The sequence below is a fragment of the Dasypus novemcinctus genome, chromosome 11 (assembly GCF_030445035.2).
Source record: "Dasypus novemcinctus isolate mDasNov1 chromosome 11, mDasNov1.1.hap2, whole genome shotgun sequence".
NCBI lineage: Eukaryota > Metazoa > Chordata > Mammalia > Cingulata > Dasypodidae > Dasypus > Dasypus novemcinctus.
The window spans coordinates 116663170-116685130 of NC_080683.1; the positions used below are offsets into that span (position 1 = coordinate 116663170).

The 21961-nt window shown below is 43.4% G+C and overlaps 1 protein-coding gene across 2 annotated transcripts in view; it reads right to left on the reverse strand.

Annotated features, from left to right (window-relative positions):
• Positions 1-421: 421 nt before the first annotated feature.
• IL20RA (interleukin 20 receptor subunit alpha) overlaps positions 422-21961 on the reverse strand; it is a 47130-nt gene continuing 25590 nt past the window's right edge. For both annotated transcript variants that reach the window (XM_004468547.3, XM_071218687.1), the window contains exons 2-7: positions 15446-15581; positions 8210-8388; positions 6682-6857; positions 5971-6115; positions 3410-3549; positions 422-1538 (exon numbers count right to left, since the gene is read on the reverse strand). In XM_004468547.3, the coding sequence (XP_004468604.1) occupies positions 804-1538; positions 3410-3549; positions 5971-6115; positions 6682-6857; positions 8210-8388; positions 15446-15581 (1511 nt within the window). In that variant the 3' untranslated portion in view covers positions 422-803. The remainder of the gene's footprint in view (positions 1539-3409; positions 3550-5970; positions 6116-6681; positions 6858-8209; positions 8389-15445; positions 15582-21961) is intronic.

The following is a 21961-nucleotide window of genomic DNA, read 5'->3' on the forward strand; positions in this document are numbered from 1 at the left end:
TACTGCTAAGCGCTTTCTAAACAACAGAATGTGGAAAAACATTTTTGAAAACATATCTCCAGAAATAAGACACAATATTTTAGTATAAAATATGGCATTTTCTTTTAGGCAGTTTGAGGGACAACAAAAAGTTCCTACTAAATTATTGAGAGACCATTTTCTCAATATAAAAGAATAGCAACAATTCATGTTTAACACCCCAGAACATCTCATAAAGTATTACATACGGCCACTTCAAATAGCCCAAAGCCCGGGACATCACAATGGTACGTACCTGATGTATCACCCTAGACCTGATCATTATGATTGAAAAGAAGGTTGCGCTGCTTCCCTGGGTGCAGCTTACCACCCACATCGTGGGATCTGTATGTATGAATGATCTCGCCGTTCTACCAAGAGAACAAATTCTGAAGATGCAGCATTTATAAAACAAACGGTTTTTATAAAATATTTTTACAATACTTTCTGCAGGGTAAGTGTGCAGGTAATTATTGCGTGTTTATTAGAAAATAATAGAGACTCCTCAGTGAACCACCTGCATCTATTCTCCCTCCGATTTGGCAATCATTTACCGAGTGCTTCCTCTAGGAGGGCGTCATCACTGTTGGACACCCATGGGCCTGACCCAGCCGTCTGTACGAGGGAGAAGGAAACAAGTGCTGGGCGTAGAGGGAAGGACCAAGTAAGTCTCACCGGCACTGGAAAATCGGAGCAAGCTGCTTTGACCCGGGTGCGTGGTTGTTCTGCAGCTTGTGGCTGGCACCACTGTAACAGTCGGGGGCTGGCACAGGGGAGACTGGGCACTAGTCCTCCATTTGCACATATAACCCCCATTCCTCCCTAAATTGCATGAGATAAGCTTTATTTCCTTCCAGTGGCTCGTCTGGAGCCTGCTGCTCATAGAGTCTGGACAGAAGGCCCTTGGCAATGAACCTGCGGCTCTTGGAAAGCTCGGGACCCTCCGAATGGAGTTCACGGCTTGCTAACAAAGGCATGCACAGCCTGCCCGTCGGCGGGTCCCAGTCCACCAGCGTCCTCGCTGCCTCTTCCTCGGGCCCCTCCTCGGTGTCCGTGTGCTCATGGACCAGGGGGTCTAGGTGCCTGAGCCGGGCGGTATATGAGATCTGGAATGCCGGTGGCTCAAAGAACTTTCCTGATGTGGACACCTCCTCCTGCAAACCACGCTCTTGATCTTCAGGCCCCCCCCAAACACCCATAGTTCTCACGTCATATTCATAGTCTACGGCAGTTTTGTCCACAGGGCTGGTCCTGCTGAGTGACTCATGTGGGGTTGGGGAAGGATCTTCCAAGAAAGCGTCCATCCCGTGGGAAGCATAGCCCAAGTGTCCCATCTCTCCCTCCTCCGGGCGGGGCCCAGCAGCCTCCCGGGCAGCTGTGTCACCACTCTCTTCCATTGAGCTGATACCCTTAGGAGAAACTTTGGAATCGTCGACAATATTGAAGGTGACAAAGTTAATCACGGTATTTTCAGCAGGTACAAAGAACCTTTTGTCCCATTCATTTCCATAAATCAAGATCTACAAAGAGAGAAGAAAATATTTTTCACCTTTTTACTTTTATTTTAGAGGGACATATGTTATGGGGGGAGGAGTGGGGTGAGGGGGGTGGGACCTCATATTTCTTGAATGTAGCATTAAAAAATAAAGACCAAAAAAACCCATAGCTGTTAAATAGAATTTGTACTGTCACCAGAGAGTTTTAAAGACCTATTCTTACGTCTCAAAAGTAAAAGTTGGGTTTGGAATATACAGAAAACCTTGCTCACTGGGAGGCCAGAGGCTCACGGCACTTAAAATGCATCCAGAAGGGAGAGCAGGGGGCTTTATCCAGCCTGAGGATCAGGACAGGGGGGTCAATTTATCTGGGGCCTGTTTTTAATTCCGTAAAAAGAGAATCTATGCTCCATGCAGAGTAGGGAAGAGTGAGTGAGATGCAGTTTGTGCAACTGCTTTGTTATTTCCAGTTGGCCAGGTCCCGGTTCTTTGAGCAGCAGTTGCTGTGGACACGCAGTGTGGACGAGCAGGAAGACTGGTGGAGAAAGGTGGCGATGGCTTTCCTTACTTCCCCAGGCGCCATTCTAGACAGGCTGGAAGGGGAAAACCATCCGCAGACAGAGAAACTCTGTAATATGTCAGAAAAGCTGGGAAGTTGGCTTGAGATGAAAACTTTCCTGGGATGACGTGGAGGTTGCCGATTCCCCAAGAGCGTGTCAATTATGGGCTCTGCTGCAGCCCTCCTTGTCCACTCTATGATGTAGACAAGGCGTGACAAGGAAAGGCCCTCAGTCTCAATCTCTTACAAATCTTCTGGTTTCAAAAAGCCACATGTGGACAAGTCACCTGTAAATTTTCCTCCTAGGAGAAGTCTCTAGGCCATTAAGAGGTAGCTCTGATATCCAGACACCAGGCAGAATCACAGAAAAATGGAAAAAATGGAACAAACGCTATGAACGTAGCGTTTTAATACTCCCCCAGAGAAATAATTTTCATGAGTAGAACATGCTCAGCTCCCCTGAGCCCTTCAGTGGGTGGTCCTGAAGGAGGGGTTTACTGTCTTCTGCTCTCCTGCTTCTCCTCGCTGCCAGTGGTTCCTCGTCCAGGTCTTTCTCTCTAGTCCTACATCCTCTTTTAGACCCTTCTCTTCTCTCCCCTGGAGAACTGCCACAGTCTTTAATTGCTTTCCTTGTTTCTAGTCTTTTGCCCCTAAAGTTGTCCTAGACCTGCCATCCGGTTGGACCTAAAACACAATACTGATGATACTCCCAACTTAAAATCCTACAGGGATTTTTTTTTTTGCCAACAGGAGAAAGCCGGAGCTCCTTAGGATGACCCCCCATGCCTGTCACCTGGCCCTATCACCCACCTTGCCATGTCCTCTTTCGTAGCTGCTCGTGAGGAAGCTGACAGCCCGGGAGGGAAGGTGGTTTCCTACACACGGCTGTTTCCTCTGCCTGCACTAGGCGCCCCAACCCCCACTCACCTTTCCCAACCAAGCCTTGGCCTGGGAATGTCTCCTGATGCCCAGGGAGAATGTCAAGGCCCCAGTGTGTGCTTCCATCTCAGACTTCACATGTTACTTTGAAATTCTAGGCCCTGACAAGACTTGAGCCTCTGGAAGGGCAGGGGTTATGCCTTCATTTAGCTCTGGATCCCCAGGTGCTGTGATGAGGTGAACAGTAAGGGTAGAATCGTTGTCAAAGTGAAGGACCCTGCATCTCTGGTGAGGTTAATGAGGTAACCTAGTGCAGAAAGTGTTTTTTCAAATTCATCAATTAGTTAATTTTAAATGTATTCCACCTACCAATGGAACTGTATCTGTTCTAGAGCCTCCTTTCACACACTCCTGCAGTGTGCGTTTTAACAGTGATCCTGCCACACCCAGCACTCACCAAATTCGCCGGGTATTTCTCTTTGCCAACGTGGATATATCTGTACGTGGAGTAGCCCATCAGAGAAAAAATAAACATGGTAACAGATACTGGCAAAACATACCAGAAGATGATTTTAATCTTCAATGCTGATGTCTGATCTGTAACAACAACAACAACAAAAAAAAGTAGGGGGAAGGGGAGATAGTTGGGATTTGGTGTGATGGGAAACACTGGCAGTGATGAGAGGCTTTGGGCAGATAGCTTACATGTGGGAATTCCATTGTCATAGGGAGCCTCAGAATTTATACTCTTCGTGACAATGGATTGACTCAAGGAATCTTCTGGACTCACCTCAAACGTTGACAGTAAAGGATACACTAATACTCCAAGTCAGCAGATAGTCCAGCACTTTATGTCTGGCCATGAAGTGCTGGATTTCAAATGTGAGGGTGTTCAGACATCGCTCACAGAACTTACAGAGCAACAGAACCCTCTCTTGAGAGCTTCCTCTCCTTTCCACACTGCTCCCAGGACCCTATCCTTCCCAGATACCCAGGAGGGGATAGGAACATGCAGAACCACCTTTCAGATGAGTTCTCTGTGAACAGAATCACCTCCCACTGGTTGGCCAGACGTTCTGGGTAGGGTTGGAGGTTGGGATGTGTGTGGGAATGTGGTGGAGAGGGGTGTGCTGAGAAAGGCAGTAAAATCTTTCCTTCTGTGCTTTTGGTAAAAGACCGCAGGGGAATGAGAAGATGGGTATTGTGGCAGTTTGATATTATTTATGAATTCCAAAAAGAGATATAGATTATGTTTATAAACTGGTCTGTTCCTCTGGGTGTGATACCCTTTGGTTGTATTAGATATGGCTGAGATGTCTTTGATTAAATTATGTTAAGATTGTGGCTTTGATTGACCATGTCATTAGGGTGACTCAGTTTGAGTCCCCACCCCCTTTGGGCCTATATAAATGGAGACTCAATCAAGAAGATGCACAAAAGTAGATACACAGAAGAGAAATGGGAATAGTGAGCTCCATAGACACAGAAGAGGAGAGAACTTTGATCCTGGAGCACCAGGGAGAGATGAGCCATCTGTCTGATAGTTTACTGCTGACCTCATGAAGAGAACAGAGCAGCTGAGCCCAAAAGGAGATGAGCCTTATGCCAGCCTACAGCTGAGATTGGAAGGAGCTGGGCCCATGGAACCTTAAGAGGAAGAGGAAGGCTAAACCCTCACAGACATCGCCCGCCATCTTGCTTCAACACGTAGCAACAGTGTTTGGTGAGGAAGCAACTTTGAGTTGGACTCTTTAGGGCCTTGTAACTGTAAGCTTTTACCCCAAATAAATGCCCTTTATAAAAGCCGACTGATTTCTGGTACTTTGCATCAGCAGCCCTTTGCGCTGACTAAAACAGGGATTTTAAGACACAGCCTGGCCTGCCTGAGCGGCTGTGGCTGCTGCCCAGGGCTCTTAATGCTGAACATATTTGCTGAGCTGTGGTGCTCTTGGCTGCAGGAAAACAAGAAGCTTTCACACGAGTGATGAGGTCCTAGTGGATTCTTTACCCGCTGATAAGATCAGCAGGAATGCTGAGGGAGCGCCCTCACCTGTGCTGATGTTTTGTAGGCTCTTGATGTCTAGGCCTGAGAGAAAGCAGCAAGTCGTGAAAGGGCTAAAGATGGGATGCAGAAGCATCATGGACAGGGAGAGCAGTAGGCAAGAGCCACTGGGGAGTCTAGGTACAGGCCTCAAGTCAGGCTCTTCTCCCTGGACAACCCCTGGTCAGATTCCATGTGGCACGTGGAGTAGGACAGTACAGTGGAAGCCACAGATGTCTGAGCACAGGTTAGGCTGCAGCTCTGTCCAGTCCCCTTGACACAGAGCCTGGTCCCTGGCCTGTATTTGCTCAATCTAGAAAGAGCCAGGACCGCGACACTGATGGCTCTTTGCGTTTGCCACAATAGATCTAACACACTGGACCTGTATTTTCAGGGCGAGGGGGCTGAGGAGCACAGAACTAGAAATGCAGAAAGGGCAGTCCCTAAAGAGGGACTTAGTGGTTTGGGAAATGTGGGCCTGCATAGCGTGTCTTGGTGGCCCAACAGCTGGGCTATGACAGAAATGGTACCTGGTTGTTTCGTTACCTTTCCTATATGAGTGAGAAAAGTCAGCTGCATCTGCTCCCCGGGAAGAACTCAATCTAATCTTCACTTTAGCTCCGCCAACTGCCTTGGTGGTTTCCACTGGAACTTCATGCCTACCATTTGGCCACAGATCAAGCTATTGGTCAGCAGAGTGTTTATTCCAAATACAAACTGATTTCTTCAGCCTGCTTTGTTTTGCCTTTTGTTTGCTTGGCATTTTACATTCACTTGGCAAATGGTAGCGAACTCTTAATTTTAAAGGAAAAGGTATGAGGACAGAGATTCCAAATGAGGTCACATGTACAGGTTCCGGGGCTAAGACTTCAGCCTATCATTTCTGGAGGAACAATTGTACCCATAACACAGATGGATTTGTCAACACCTTGTCTAAACTGCCCTACGCCATCTAGTTTTATCAGATTTACACTTACCTTTCAGAGTGTGGACACACTGCCTCTCTGAAGGCCGAGCGGGACGAGGAGGTCCGGGGACAAAGGCCTCCACGTGGACGCAGTACAGGGTGTCCGGCTCCAGCCAGCTGAGCACCAGCGTGTGGTTGGTCACACACTGGGACCACTGGGACAGGGAATTGCAAGGAGTATTTAGAGCTTCAGATTTTTGGGGCCATGCCCAAACGAACCAGTCAAGAAGGAAGTTAAAGACTAAGACACAACTAAACCATTTGCTCGAGCTGCAAGCTTTCTTTGCAGCAACAACTTTAAGGTGCCCTTATCCTGTAACTTGGTGGAGCATGGTCAGGAGCTGGAGGGGGACAATTCTACATAATCATGTCAGAGTTTCTTAGGAAACTTCACCCTTTGTCCTTGTTAATATTATCCCTTTTGGAGAGTGATGGACAGATGTTCTGCAAGTACAAGCTCTCCATCCACATGAGCCTGGCAGTGGTTCTACACTTCTACAGCAACATCACACACGAGAGAGATTCTATAAAGACAACCTGAAGGCAGTTCTATAAATTTTCTACACAGCAGATCCAGCTGTATCTTGCATGACATCTTTTTTGACTATCATCCCTTCCCAGATTCACATGCAGAGAAGAAAAGCCTCAAGGCCTTTTATTGCAGCATTAGCTGCACAAAAAGTGGCGGTAGATGACATGCCCCATTCCATTTCAGGCTTACCGTTCTATTTGATTTGGTATTGTATACAGACACGTTATACTTCAAATTGGAGTATATTTGTTGCATGGAAACAGAACTGTCTTCTGGATTTCTCTTCCACTTCTCTGGTGCCTTTAGAACAACTGTAATGGATTTCTCATCCGTAGTCAAAGCAACCGCTGGTGGGCCAATTTGTGCTTAAGGGGGAGAGGGGAGAGGATAGCTTCATGTATGATATAAAAATTATCTTAGCTAAAGCTATACCGTAATCCAACTGGGATCAAAGCCCCCAAATTCCCCCTCTTAGGAGATGACTCAGAATGCTCAAAGGGGGTTCTAGATTATGTCAAAGCTTGAAACCATCATTTCATACATGCTGGCACTTGGAATGTTGAAACAGCAAATTCAAGTATTGTATTTACTTAGTTCCTAGTCAGATGGATAAATAGTACTTAATGATGGCAAATACAATGAAATATTCATGACACTCCTAGGACTTGAGAGGTTGGTGATAAATAATATTAATTTGATTTTATATGTATAAAAAGTCAGACATGAAGAAATGAAGCACAGCTAAAGACCTTTGGAGGTGTGACTGGAATGTTCTGGAACAAAGGTCAACAACCTTTTACCACAAAGGGCCACAAAGTAAGTATTTCAGGCTTTGAAGGCCATATGATGTCTGTCATAAATACGCAGCTCTGGTTGTAGCAAGAAAGCTGCCACATACAACGTGCAAATGAATGGGCGTGGCTGTGTGCCAATCAAATTTTATTTATGGATGCTGAAATTTGAATTTCATTTAATTTTCACATCTCAAAATATTCTTCTTTTGATTTTTAAAAACCATGTGAAAGGGTAAAAACCATTCTAGCTCTTGGGCTATAGAAAAATAGGAAGGGTGGGGCTGGATTGGGCCTGAGGGCCATCATTTGCCAGCCTCTCACCTGGAAGGTCCCAGCGGAAGGCTGGCTCCAGGACCTGTGGAGGCTCGCAAGGCTCCTGGTGGCAGCCCTGAGTGGGTCCTCCATGGCGGAACCAGCCACAGTTCAGGGGATGGCAAAATGGAGAAGCACATACCAGGAAGACGTTGCCTTAACACTGAGTGGCAACTAGAAATTCCATCATCACAACACCCTGTTTATAACCAGAAGAGTCTTTGTTTGGCCATCATGATCATCTTTCATCAGTCTTGTGGACACATATCAATGATTTCTAAACTCACAACAATGAGTTACACAAATTACAAATTACACAGCCTCTGGGAAAGAGTAAAACAAAATCAGAATGTGATCTTCTTGACATTTAGCTGGATGAAACCTTAGCACTCCCTTAGTCAACAGCACCATTCGAACTCGGAACCTGAGCTCGGACCCTGGGTCTGGGGGCTAGAATGCAGCCCGCCCAGCACTTGCCTCTGGGCAAGGCTGTCTGGAAGGCTGGGTGCTGAACCAGGACTATCTGATGAGCTGCCTGTTGTTATCAGACAATGACATTACTTAGGTTAACTACCTGCTGTGGTGCGTTAACAGACAATGGCATTACTTACTTTCTAAAAAAGGATAGAATCGCCCAGTTTCTGCCCACTTGGAACAATTTGTTTTCCAAATGGCCTTGACTTTGGCATAGTATTGGTGCTCGTAGTCTGAGGTTTCAGCAGAGAGATCACAAGAGGTCCGACTGATATTTCTGCATTCGGATTTATTCAGCCATTTCTTTTGCCCATATCTGCTAAGAAGGAAACGGTGAATAAATGATGAGGTGTCCCCTAGGCTTTACAATTAAAAAAACCCTGAAAAACAAAAACCCAGCTATTATATAAAACTGAATGGAGCTTAAGGCCTTGTCTTCAGAAAAACAAAAGCGCCTGTCATTGAGATAAAAAAGAATCCGATTTTGCTGCTGGCACTTTTTGTCATTAGCTGTCAGGAACATGACTCAGAGTTTCTGTAATTACCTTTCTTTTCTGTGAATTAGAATGCAGATAGTACATTTTGAAAGTATTGATTTTGTTTTTATTCTTGGACTACAGTAAAAATTTTATATAATATGTGATTAATTCTTCTAGTAATTAGTCTGTACAAATTTTTAGTCCATGAAATACACTAAGATCAACCTATGTGACTGTTTTAAGAAAAGTTAGTCACTTTCTTGGAAGAAAAATTATGTTGGCATTTTTTTTTTTTTAATTAGAGAAGTTATAAGTTTACAGAAAAATCATGCATAAAATACATATGCATATGCATATCCCACCTATTATTAACACCTTGCATTAGTGTGGTACATTTGTTACAATTCATGATAATGGTAGACGATTGTTATAATTGTTCTATTAACTATAGTCAATTGCTTACAGTAGGGCTTACTGCTGGTATTGTATGGTCCTGTGTGGTTTTTTCAGATTAAAATTTTATTTTAGTATATATATGATCTGAAATTTTCTTTTAGCCACATTTGGCATTCTTGTGAAAATTTAAAGTCTACTAGGCATCACGAGTTCTGGGGAAATTTGCAAAAATGGAATATCATTAAAATGTGCATTTTCAATAATTATAGTGATGATGATGATATTGATTAGGTTATCTATTAATCCTTTCCTTTATTAAAAATAGAACACCCATAACAAGTAAGTAGGGGGGGAATATTGTTAAGCACTTTTTCAAATGGAGAAACTGAGGTAGAGAGCTTCAATGACACAGAGAGGGTTGGAAGTTAAATATATTAGTTTCTACAATAGAGAACTTGAAGAACTTTAACTGAATATAAGTTACTAGGTGCCCTTATTTTTTTTGCTAATATTTAAGTTCTTAATTATTATCCCACTATCCTGTGACAATGTAAACCTTTCCTCTTTGGAAATTTGGTGGGAAATGGAATCAGTTTAGAGAAATTTCTCCATGGCTTTTAGCCTAGGCTCCTCTGAGGCCAAAAGACTCTTCCAAGTAATTGTAATTCCTTCCCACAGGATGGGAATTGAGTTTAGTTGCATAACAGCAGTCGCAGCTCTTCTCTGTCAAGTGACTACCCCGTGCCTGGTGGTTTAGATTCAGTCTGAATCCTCACAAGAAGCCTGGGGAGGCAGGTGCTGCTATCCTCACCTCACAAAGAGGGGAAATGAAAAGCAAGAGTTAGCTCTTGCTCAGGGCCATGCTCCCAGTGAGTGGTGGGCCCTTCGAACTCTAAAGTGCAATGCTACACTGTCCTCTGTTCAAAACAACTTAAGAGAAGAAACTATTGTGCCGGGGCACCATCTCAACAGGAGGCTAGCCAATCCAATAAAAAATTCACCGCACGGAAATGGTACAACCCGTCTACATAAGGTACTGAACAAAACTGGTACTGGACAAAGCAGAGTGAATCCAATAAGCATTTATTGGGCACCTACTATGTGCCCATTATTCCCTTGGCCCCAGAGACACAGTGGTACACACCCCAGACATGGAACTCACAGTTAAACAGAGAAGGCAGAAAACCAAACAACTACAGCAAAATGCGAAGAAGGGTAGGGCTGGGGAGGCGCTAGATTTAAGGGAAGCGGAGCACCTGATCTCCACTTAAGGAGAATTATCCGGGAAGACAATCCAGTGTTTCAGAAAGAAGAAACAGCCTGGGTGATGGCCAGGACACGTGGGAAAACAGAAAGAGTTTTGGTGGGGTCATGGAGGTTCAGTGCAGCAAAGAAGAGTCGGGAGAGATGGGCGGAAGCTGGATGATAGTGGGCTGTGAAGGCCACGTAAGGGTTGGTGCTTTATCCTAAGAGCAATGGGCTGCACTGAAAGGGTTCAAGCACCTTGTTGGGGGACAAGTTGAGCTTGGTTTAGAGAGCTTGCTGGTGGCAGTGAGGAGACTGTAATGGCCAGGGGTTGGGCGTGGCAGTCCGGGGAGCCGCTGGCAGAATCCTGAAGGGGTCCAGGTGGAAGGTGTAGGTGGCTTGGACAAGGATGGTAGCAGTGGAGCTAATGTGGACAGGACCAAAGCAAGAGATATTGTCAGACAGGACGTGGTGACTTGGGGCATGCTGGTGATGAGGGAAGGGAGGGTGTCAGGGCGATGCTTGTTTCTGCCTGGGGCAAATGAGGAGGACCTGGGAACATTTCCCAAGAGAAGGAAGACTGAAGAGAGGGCTTGGGAGTGAGAGAGGTGGTCGAAGGAGGAAGGGAAAGAGTTCTGTTTCTGGCATGTTGAGCTTGAGGAATGTAAGAAACGTCCAGTTGCTGATGCCCAGTGGGCAGCTGGAGCTCAGGACAGCGGTGAGGCGGAGATTTTGGAGTCAAAGGCAAAAACATTCATCAGCAGGAAGGAAATTATCCACAGAGCAAAAGCAAAGCCTAGGCTAAAACCTCAGGGTCATAAAAACGTAAGGTTGGGCCTGCCGCAGGTTTAGAAATAGGAGTCAGGAGGAAAAACTGGTACCGCAAATTCAAGGGAGGGCGTGGCCTGAGAAGGAGGACACACCAGCTTCACCAAGTGTCACCAAAGCACAAGGAGGTCTATTTTCAGAAGGTGGTGACAGATTTCTAGAGCAGGCTCCTGGTTTGTAGGCACCATATCTGCCACAAGACATCAGAGACATAGTCAGATCTTGTTGACCAATGTCTCGTCCACACCAGGAATCACCATGGCCAAGGGGCTTTCAAACTTTTTTGACCGTGACCCACAGAAAGAAATAGAGTGAGCATTGTGACCCAGCTCACAGAGCAGACAGAGATCTAATAGACTAAAACAAAAGTTCTAAAAGATAATACTTAAGCTTGACAAGCTTTACATGATACACTCTAAACAGCATTCGGTTATTTTCCATTCCACGAAACTCCATTCTAGACCCTTCCATGCCTTTTCCTTCGAAGAAACTCTAGCGACGCGTCTCTAAACTGGTTTCCCGGCCCACCAATGGGTCTCCTTAAACTTCCTCACTCTGTGAGGGGCAGGGCAGCTCCCCAGGACTCCCCGGAATGCCTAGTGAGTCTGACAAGCTGACAGCCATGAACCATTCGGCAAATAGTCCCGCCACAAAGCTTCTCCAAACCCAAAGCCACGAGGGTCCCTTCCCAACTGCTTTCTAGAGAACCAGGAAGCACCGCTCCAGTGCCTCTTCTATGCTGAAAGAGTGCTTAGGGTTTGCATGCTTATCTCATTTACTTTCCATAACCACCCAGGAGGGGGGCCCTGTTATTTTCATCCCACTTTACAGATGAGCAAACCAAGGCTCAGTGAGATGAAGGGAAACGCTCAAGTTCACTTGACCAGGAAAAGCACATCTGGGAGCTGAGCCATGTTCCCTGGCACTGGATTGGGCTCTTGGTGCTACCCTGTATTTTCTACACGAAGTTCATTTGGTTGATATAATTTAAATTTTAGTAGAAACAACACTGTTTCTCTGGAACTGAAAAGTACGAACATACACTATGCGGTCTGCCCCAGGTTCCTCCAGGTTGGTAGCCTGGGTGTGAGCTGTGGACCGTGAGCTGCCGGCCGTCTCACTCCACACCTGGGCTTGGGACCCGGGCCATGCCCACATCTCCCTCGCGCCGTCCAGCTCCCAAGCTTCCACCTGCACGGACACGTGAAATCTCCTGCATGGCAGCTTTCTTTATAAGTGTTCCTTGTAAAGTTGCACAATCGAAATTGCGCTCGTGATGGCTGTGCTGACTTGTTGATCCCTGCCTGGGTTACGTAAATATACCAGGGAGAGAGCAGGCTCTTTGCTCCACCTAATGGAAAAGGAGGCTAAGGCATACCCGTGAGCTATTTCTCACTGCAGAGTGATGGCTTCTTTCCTAAAACTTGATATCCTGAGAATCTCCCCTAGAGAAGGAAGTTCTAGATAAAACAGGTCATGGTGAATAGCAGCTGAAATCTTCTACTGGGTTTACTGGACAGAATCTTTTCCCCGAAAGATGAATATGACTTTATTGTTTTTTATAAATGTGGCACGTGTCTTTAATTCAAACAGTCAAAACAATCAGAGAAGTAAAATCAAGAGAAGGAAATAGTCATCTCAAAATCTCCCACCCCGAAACATTTTGTGTACACGATTCTGGACAACTTGTCATGTTTGTACAGAAACAGAAAGATGAGCAGATATCTGAACAGGTGGACAAAAATGAAATTTTACCACATTATACCAAATTTTTTTTTTTAGGTCCCAGGGCCAGGGATTGAACCTAGGACCTCGTATATGGGAAGCTGGTGCCTACCCACTGAGCTGCATCAGCTCTGTGAGTTGGTTTTTTTTTTTTTGTTTGTTTGTTTGTTTTTAGGAGGTACCAGAGATCAAACCCAGGACCTTGTATGGGGGAAGCAGGTGCTCAACCACTTGAGCTACCTCTGCTCTCCACATGTGGTTTTAATAAAAGTAATAACTTTAACTTGATTTGATTTAATGGAAAAAAAGGAACTGAAGTGAAACAAAAGGAATTGCTTAAGTTCAAAAAGTTTTATTATTAAAATAATGACATATTTTCCTTTTAGGTCACTTCTAATGGCTTCCTGCTTTGAAATCCAGCACACTTGTAGCTTCCCACCATGTCTGATTTCATTTGACACGTTACATCGGGCCCTATAACTGTACTTGACATCACTGTTTGTTCTTTGTTCTACATTTAGAAGGATTAACTGAATGTTGCCAGTCTTTTTGCCACAACTTTATCATTACTAAATTCTTCATTTAGGTTCATCAGCATCTCTCTAGCATCTGGATATCATCTTAGCTTGTGACCCCTCTCCCCCTGCCCCAAGAAGGCCTTAGGGGCTGATATCCCCTGAGTTCCCACCTGCTTGACAATACCTGTCTGCTGAACTTGATAAGAGAGCAAGTTCACACTGGCTCTTCCCTCAGGAGTTGCTGTGAACCGGCTTCCATTAGTGAGTAGTGCTGGGTAAGAGTCTCCCACCACCACTCCCCTTTTAGGTTTTCTTCTACTTGAGTGGCCATAAGGTTAGTTCATTTTCTTAAAGTTTAATCACTTCACCAGGACATACCTTGCTGTTGAATGCATTAAATTTTCCTAGACACTGCATGCATTTATGATATGCAAATCTAGATATTCTTTATTATTGGCTCAACTATTACTAATTGTGTGATCTTGGGTAATGGCTTAAATTTTCTCTCTCTCAAGGTAAATGGAGATAATAATATTAATTATCTCATAGGCTTGTTGTGAAATCGATGAGATAACCTATGTAAAGTATTGAAAGCAGTATATAGCACACAGTAAGCACGTGACAAATGAAACCTATTATTATTATCATGACTGGAAAATTTCTTCCATTATATTTTAAAATACCTTTTTCTAGCTCATTTCTTTTTCTCCTAACCTATAAAACTTAGATTTAGAATTTTAGATTTAGAGGTTGAATGCTTTTTATCTTTGTCTTTTTTCTTTCTATTTTTGGGGGATGCATACCCTGTCACTTGGTTGTGTTTTCAGCCATATTTATTTAATTTTTGGCAGTTTATAATAGGTTTTAGTCTCCAGAGAATATCTTTATTCTCTATCTTCTTCCTAGGCTCTGTCTACTTTCTCTTAAGGATATGCTCTTCCCGTTGCCTAGAATCTCTCCTTTGACCACACTCTCCTCTCTGAGCTTTCCCTTGCGAGTTTTCATGTGGTTGGTGATCTCTACCACTATGGATAATTACTGCCTGAATTTTTCTATTTCCATGGGTAATTTTTTCAGGTACTGTCTGCTTGTGGTCTTTACCCCTCTTTCCCGCTTTCAGTAATTATTAGATGCCGTGCTGGTTTCTTGGGCTTGTTACTCTTCGGAGCCAGCTGTTTGTGGAGGAGCAGGTGAATGGTACAGAACTGTGGACCAGGTAACGAGCATTGGCTCCCCATGGGTTTCATTTCCATTTCTACCAAAGGCCACTCACAAAATCTATGATTCCCACGGCTTAAGGGCTGCAGCGGGCTGATGGGGCTTCCAGGTTCTCTGGGCCTCCTGTCAGTTCCCCCACTTCCTCGTCCTTCACCATCTCACTCCACACCACCACGGGGCCCGACCATGGCCATGCCACTGGAGCTGGATTTCTCTTTCAGCTCCACCTTCTCTGATGTGCTGTGACACCAAAGCAGGCTCCGTGGGGCCTTCTCCTCAATTTCTGGTGGCAGAAATCCTTAGATTTCCATATCGCTAGATCTCTAATCTAACAGTGGTTGGGGCTGCCCCTTAGGATGTGACACTTACTTCTTATGAAATCATTTTCTTCTGCTGCTGGAGAAGCTGTTGGTTTGCTTTCAGCCCTGCAGTTGTTTTCCTGCAAATTCCATGGAATTTGGAGTACATGGCATGTATGCTGTAGAGTTTGTGACTTGAGGTTGTGGTAGTTTCCTTGGTTTCTTTGAAGGTAGGCATTGTTTTGCATTCCTTCTTGCTTGCAACGTGTTTTGAGGGAGAGGTGAAAAGTAAAAAGGTCCATTTACTGTGGTCTTTAATAGGAACAGCTAGCTGCAAAGAATTCTGCATCAGTTTTGCTAAGTCTAAGAATGCCTGAAATTCCAAAACAGGTGGATTTCCTTGTTTGCTCTCCCTCAGCATAACATTTGTTCAACCTCTTTTCTCCATTCAAATAAGTTCCCTTTGAGGGCCAAATGCTTCTGTCTCTGTGAAGAAACTTTTTCTGATTTAATCAAACAAAACATGACAAGAAAATTTAACATGAAATATCTAAATTTTTCTTTTGTTCGGACACTTAATACCATAGATGGTTTATCTTTGCACAAGGAACAGAAGTCTGACTCTTGTGTTCATAGATCAGCCAAGAGGAAAAGAACCAACTTACATGAAATACTGCACAATATAAATGACGTCAACTTCTTTTAGGCCTTCTGGTGCATTCCATTGTAGGACATTCTTCATGTTTATGGATAAGAAAGTGATATTTGTAGGTTTAGGCAGACCACCAAAGGCACAGGGAACTGAAAAAGGAGGAGAGAGGAATTTCCTTAGTGGAAGAAAGGAAAGCATAACCCTGTGGTGGCTAGTGCCCAGAGATGGTCCCCAACCATCCCTGCCTTCCGGGTTCACATGTTTGTGGGTCCCCCCACTCTGAACCGGAACCAAACCTGTGACCCACTTCAACCAACAGAATGTGGCAGAAGTGACTTTGGACTGAGCCTTAAGAAGGTCTGGTAGCTTCCAGGTGTGTCCTTTTGGAAGTCCTGAGCCACCAATTAAAGAGTTAGGCAACCTGCTGGAGAGATCCCATGGAGATGCAGCTCGCGAGGGAGAGGCTCAGCTATCCCAGTGTCCCTGCCTTCCAGCCAAGGGCTAGAGCGAAGTCGTGGTGAGCATTCTAGTCTCATCTGCCATTGGGTGCAGCTGCTGAGCGACCCCAAGTGAGCCCAGCAGAAGAACCATCCAGCTGAGCCCAATCAATCCCCACATTTTTTTGTGAGGGAAAAGCAATGACTTTTTTTTTTTTAAGGATCTATTTTTATTTATTTTCTGCTGCACCCCCCTCTGTTGTCTGCTCTCTGTGTCCATTCACTGTGTGTTCTTCTGTGTCCTCTTGCACCCTCAGTGGCACTGGGAAACTGTGTCTCTTTTTTGTTGCGTCATCTTGCTGTGTCAGCTCTCCGTGTGTGTGGTGCCAATCCTGGGTGGGCTGCGCTTTCTTCACATGGGGCGCACTCCTTGTGTGTGGGGCAGCCCCAAGCGGGGGTGCCCCTGCATGGCACAACACTCTTTGCACACAGTAGCTCTGCGCATGGGCCAGCTCACCACACCAGTTAAGAGGACGTGGGTCTCAAAACTTGGTCCCTCCCATATGGTAGGCAGATGCTCTACCAGTAGAGCCACGTCCACTTCCCAAAACAATGACTTTTTAAAGCCACTTAATGTTGGGGTAATTTGTTATGCATCAATAGATAATTGAAAAACATTATTTTATGTGATGATAAACATTTAAAATAGATTCCTCTGAAAGGTCAAAGTTCTTCAGGTTAGAGTTGGGGTTGGCCTTAATTAAAGTATAATAAAGCAATAATTAGAAAAGGAATCAGGGAAAGAAATCATAAACTGATATGTTCAATAGCTGTGCTTCATGAAAAATAGTATCCTAGAGAATTAATTTATAGAAATCTTCCACAGAGAAAAGATAAAGAATTAGAAATTATCAAAAAATTAAAAAGGACAAAATGAAAGTAAGACATTTTCATATAGAAGAAAACAAGAATGATCTTGGAATTAAAATAAATGAAAAAAATCAATGGTAATGTAAAAATCAAAATATTAATTTAAAATATTGGAAAGATCAAAAAGTACCGAGTAATACGTATTCAGAGTTTATGAAGAACTTATCCTACTATAAGTATGCATTTTCTAGTCAATGGACTTGGGAAAATATAGTAGCAAACCAAACGATGGAAATAAAATGAAGTCACTGAAGGCTGGTCCAATTTTGGCGAAAGTCTCTTAATTCATGTGTAAATTAGCTGGGACTAATGTCAGAGAAAGGAATTAGCTTGATGCTTGGGTTAATCCTTGCCTAAAACCAGCTCTGTACAGTGTATTCTAATTTCACAAGGCAAATGGAAAGAATGAAAGAAATGATTTGCTTTAGAATTAAATGTTGTAATGTAATGATTCTAAGCCCAAATAAGCTTGTAGCAGGTGGCAGAGTAACCAAACATAGGCAGTGAAGTTTATGTGTGTGTGGTATATTTGTTGTGACTTCTACTTTTAACTTGACCATTTTCTCATTATCTCAATTTTATTTTTAAGAAGAAAGTTAAATACCCAAAGAGAAGTTCCATTAACTGGTCAGTATGTGGTGGCAGCAGGAAAGACCTCAAAAGGACCCAGCCTGCCGGGTGCCCTTCTTTGATTTCTATTCTTCTAAGTCTTTGGAACAATTTAAGTCTTTGTAACAATTGTATCAATGAGTATTGGCTTTTTCCTGGGGTAATAGGCAATGAATAATCATTAATGATTCAATACCACTCTGTGGTATCATAAGGTTCTAGATTTTAATTGGCTTTTAAAAGATGAAAGAGAGAACCTGGGAAGGCAGAACCATACAGCAGTTCCCAACTCTTCAAAAGTGAGGAACACTTTTGATATCAAGGAATTCCAGGGAAACGGACTTTGGCCCAGTGGTTAGGGCGTCCGTCTACCACATGGGAGGCCCGCGGTTCAAGCCCCGGGCCTCCTTGACCCGCGTGGAGCTGGCCCATGCGCAGTGCTGATGTGCGCAAGGAGTGCCGCGCCACGCAGGGGTGTCCCCCGCGTAGGGGAGCCCCACGCGCAAGGAGTGCGCCCGTGAGGAAAGCCGCCCAGCGTGAAAAGAAAGAGCAGCCTGCCCAGGAATGGCGCCGCCCATACTTCCCGTGCCGCTGACGACAACAGAAGCGGACAAAGAAACAAGACGCAGCAAAAAGACACAGAAAACAGACAACTGGGGGAGGGAGGGGAATTAAATAAATAAAAATAAATCTTTAAAAAAAAAAAAAAAAAAAGGAATCCCAAGATCACTTCCAGACCTAAAGAATTCCAAGATCACTTCCAGACCTAAAATTAAAATAGACTGTGTATTATAATATCACTGATGGGAAATGTTACCAAAACACAGCTCTACAGAGCTAACTGATAAGGAACTAGAATATTCTGATTTATGGCAACATGAATTTGCAGATAAAAACACAGCTTATCTTAGATATTACAGTTCAGGCACATTTTCTCAATGTTCAATCTATATTCTTGATTTTCTCCTACAACACTGGATTCCATTTGACTCTTTTTTTTTTTAGATTTTTCAGTTAAATTTATTTTTTTTCTTCTAGTATTCTTTTTTTTTAAAGATCCATAGATCACACAAAATGTTACATTAAAAAATATAAGAGGTTCCCACATACACCACTCCACATGCCCCACTCCTCCCACATCAATTTCTCCATTTGACTTTTTTTTTTTAAAGATTTATTTTTATTTATTTAATCCCTCTCCCCCCCCGCCCCCCCGCCGCCGGTTGTCTGTTCTCTGTGTCTATTTGCTGCGGCTTGTTTCTTTGTCCGCTTCTGTTGTCATCAGCTGCACGGGAAGTGTGGGCGGCACCATTCCTGGGCAGGCTGCACTTTCTTTCGCGCTGGGCGGCTCTCCTTACGGGTGCACTCCTTGCGCGGGGGACACCCCTGCGTGGCAGGGCACTCCTTGCGCGCATCAGCACTTGGGTCCTCCACACAGGTCAAGGAGGTCTGGGGTTTGAACCGCGGACCCCCCATGTGGTAGACGGATGCCCTAACCACTGGGCCAAGTCAGTTTCCCTCCATTTGACTTTTAATATAAGTATACACTTGATAGAACATTCAAGATGTCTAAAACATACCCAAAAAGTCTTTAAGAAACAACTTGGAATAAAATTAATTGATAGCCCTTTCTTACCTTCTTCTATCTTTTTTTTTTAGGTTGCTGTCAGGATCCAAAGCAATTTTGCTCTTCTAAAATGAGCTATACTCTGGAATGTGCTGTTAATCTTTAACACTCATTGATTCAACAGACATTTTGATTAAGCTTTGTAATTGTTTAAATGGTCCACCAGAAATGCTATACCACTTATCAAAACTTCCTCAGACTCTGATATTAATACATTAAAGAAAGGAAATTAATAATCTGGCAGTAGAAAAACATTAAACAATTTTCTTCTCAAGCCATTCTATTTTTTTTAAAAAAGAAAGTGCGTTTTATTATCAGTGCTATGAAAGTGTATACAATTCCTCCACAAGTATATGGGTATATCCTATGTATCACCATGACCTTGGCCAGCCTCCAAGATGGCCCCCACCCCGGGATTCAGAGTCTTGTCTGGTCTCATCCCCCTCTACACCTGGGTTTGTCTGTGGATCCAAAAGAATAGGACAGAAGCAATGGTATGCCACTTCTAATACTACGTCGTGAAAGGCACTGCACTTCCATTTTGCTTCGTCCTTCTTGTATTATTTGCTCTGGGGAAACAGGTTGTCTTGTGCTGAGCAGTCCCATGAAGAGGTGCTGCCAACAACCAGGGAAGAACTGAAACTTCCTGCCTCAAAGCAGGCTCGCCAGCCCTGGGCAAGCCTTTGGATGACTGCAGATGCGATTTCCATCTTGGTTAAAACTCTGGGAGAGATCCTGAGCCAAACCCAACCACAGCTGGAATCCTGACCAGAAGCTGTGAGATAATAAACTTGTTCTGAGCTGCTAAACTTTGAGGTAATTTGTGGCACAGATAACTAATACCATAAGAAATCTAAAAACGAGAGAGATTAAGAAGGACTCAAGGCTAAAAAAGAAAAAAGGGCCCCTACTTAAACTATCTTCAAAGCTCAATTTCAATTTTAAAAAGAAAATTAAAGACCCAAGGAGAAGGCCTAAGCTTATTAGGCTTTTGGCAGCAAGTGAGGGTCACAGCAACAATTTTTTAGATTTTGTTTTTTAAAGATAAACACTTAGTTCAGCTACCTGCAAATACACTGACAGGTTTCAGAGTAGCAAACACCTTTAAATAAATATACTTTAAACACGCTATAGTTTTGTACATTATTTCTGGGGAAAGAATATTCCAATCCAGTTTTTAGGCCTGCAGATTCTTCATTTGGATCAACATTATTTTTCTGATGGCAGAGGCAGAAAATATATGGGTTCTAGATCATCTCTTTGTCAATAAATCACAGGCCAATCCCTGAGAAAAGGAGGTCACATCTAGATATCAGCCCATCTCTAAGGCTCCCCAGGACAAACACTTGCTTGTTATGACAATGTCTATTGATATCTGATATTTTTGTTTTTTTTCAGAGCAAATTAAGCCATGTTTGACATCTTTCTTGATATTAGGCACAGCACATTTTGCCTCTCCACTATAGAAACCTTTATTCAAAAAATCCGTTCATTGTTGGGGTCTGCATCATTTCCACATTTGTTAATTATGGAATTTTACTGATTGTTCTCTGATGGATGGAAATGGGTGGTTCTTACTAGAGTGAGGTTTGGCTTTCTGTGAAGGAGAGTCATAAGGACTGCTGCCTCCTTGAATTCAGCAGGTCATGACAGGTCTTCAGATATGACTGAAAGCAGGATTCCATAATGACAGGATAAGAGGCTCAGTTTAAATAATAGATATAATATGTGTATATAACTCAGTTTTTACCTGGTAAATATTTTGAAAATAGCATTTAGTTGGTGTGGGGTAGATCGGCTAGCATATAACAAAAAGAGTGGGTAACATTTGCTGAGTCCTTACCATGTGGTTGCTTTACATGACCAATCATTCAATCTCTATAACAGCTCTATGCATTAGTAGTATTACAATCATTTCCATTTTACAGATGAGGAAACCGAGTCACTGAGTAGGTAGGTAGTTGTACCAGATCGTACAGCTGGTAAAGAGAGAGCTAAGTGGCTCTTCACTCACCAGCCACCCTAGCAAACTAATCTTTAGTTGAAGTTAAACAAAGAGAAGGCTGATGGAGAAACATATATTATTCTAAGATATTAGTATCTAAAATAATTTAAATATTAATAAAGTTATTAGACCAGATATTGATATGGTTAGCAATTTCTTTTTTTAAAATTTATTTTATTTTTTATTTTATTCATTTTTTTAAAAATATTACGTTAAAAAAGTATGAAGTCTCATTCAACCCCACCGCCCCCACCCCCCTCTCCCCCCACAGCAACACTCTCTCCCATCATCATGACACATCCATTGCATTTGGTAAATACATCTCTGGGCATCGCTGCACCTCATGGTCAATGGTCCACATCATAGCCCATACTCTCCCACGTTCCATCCAGTGGGCCCTGGGGGATCTACAATGAGCAATTTCTTTTTGTTCTTACCATATGTTGTAGTTAGAGATCCCTTCTTTTCCCTTTTACTTCTGCCCATATCCAACCCTGAAAATGCAAGTAGTAAAATCTCAGGGTAACTAGAAAGGCAGAAATTCCTAGAAGACTGTGTTTGCACATATCCTGGTTTGGTTTAGTTGTTAAATAAAGGACCTCTACTAATTTGAAACCATAATAAAACCTATGGACATGAAAATACACTTTGCTTTGGCCCTAGCTTGGGCTCTGTATCTCCCATAACAGTCAATCCCATATATATTGACAAGAAACATTAGTTCAAGACTCATCCTATTTCTTCATTCAACTAATATTTCCTGGGTGACCACTATGTGGATATCTAATGGTGAATAAACACATATGTTCCTGCCCTTTGGAAGGCCCTGGGCTAGTGAGAAGAGAGACACCATAAAACAGTAAAAACTTAATCAAATACATTCTTTTTAAAAGTTTTATTTGTACACCATACAATCCATCC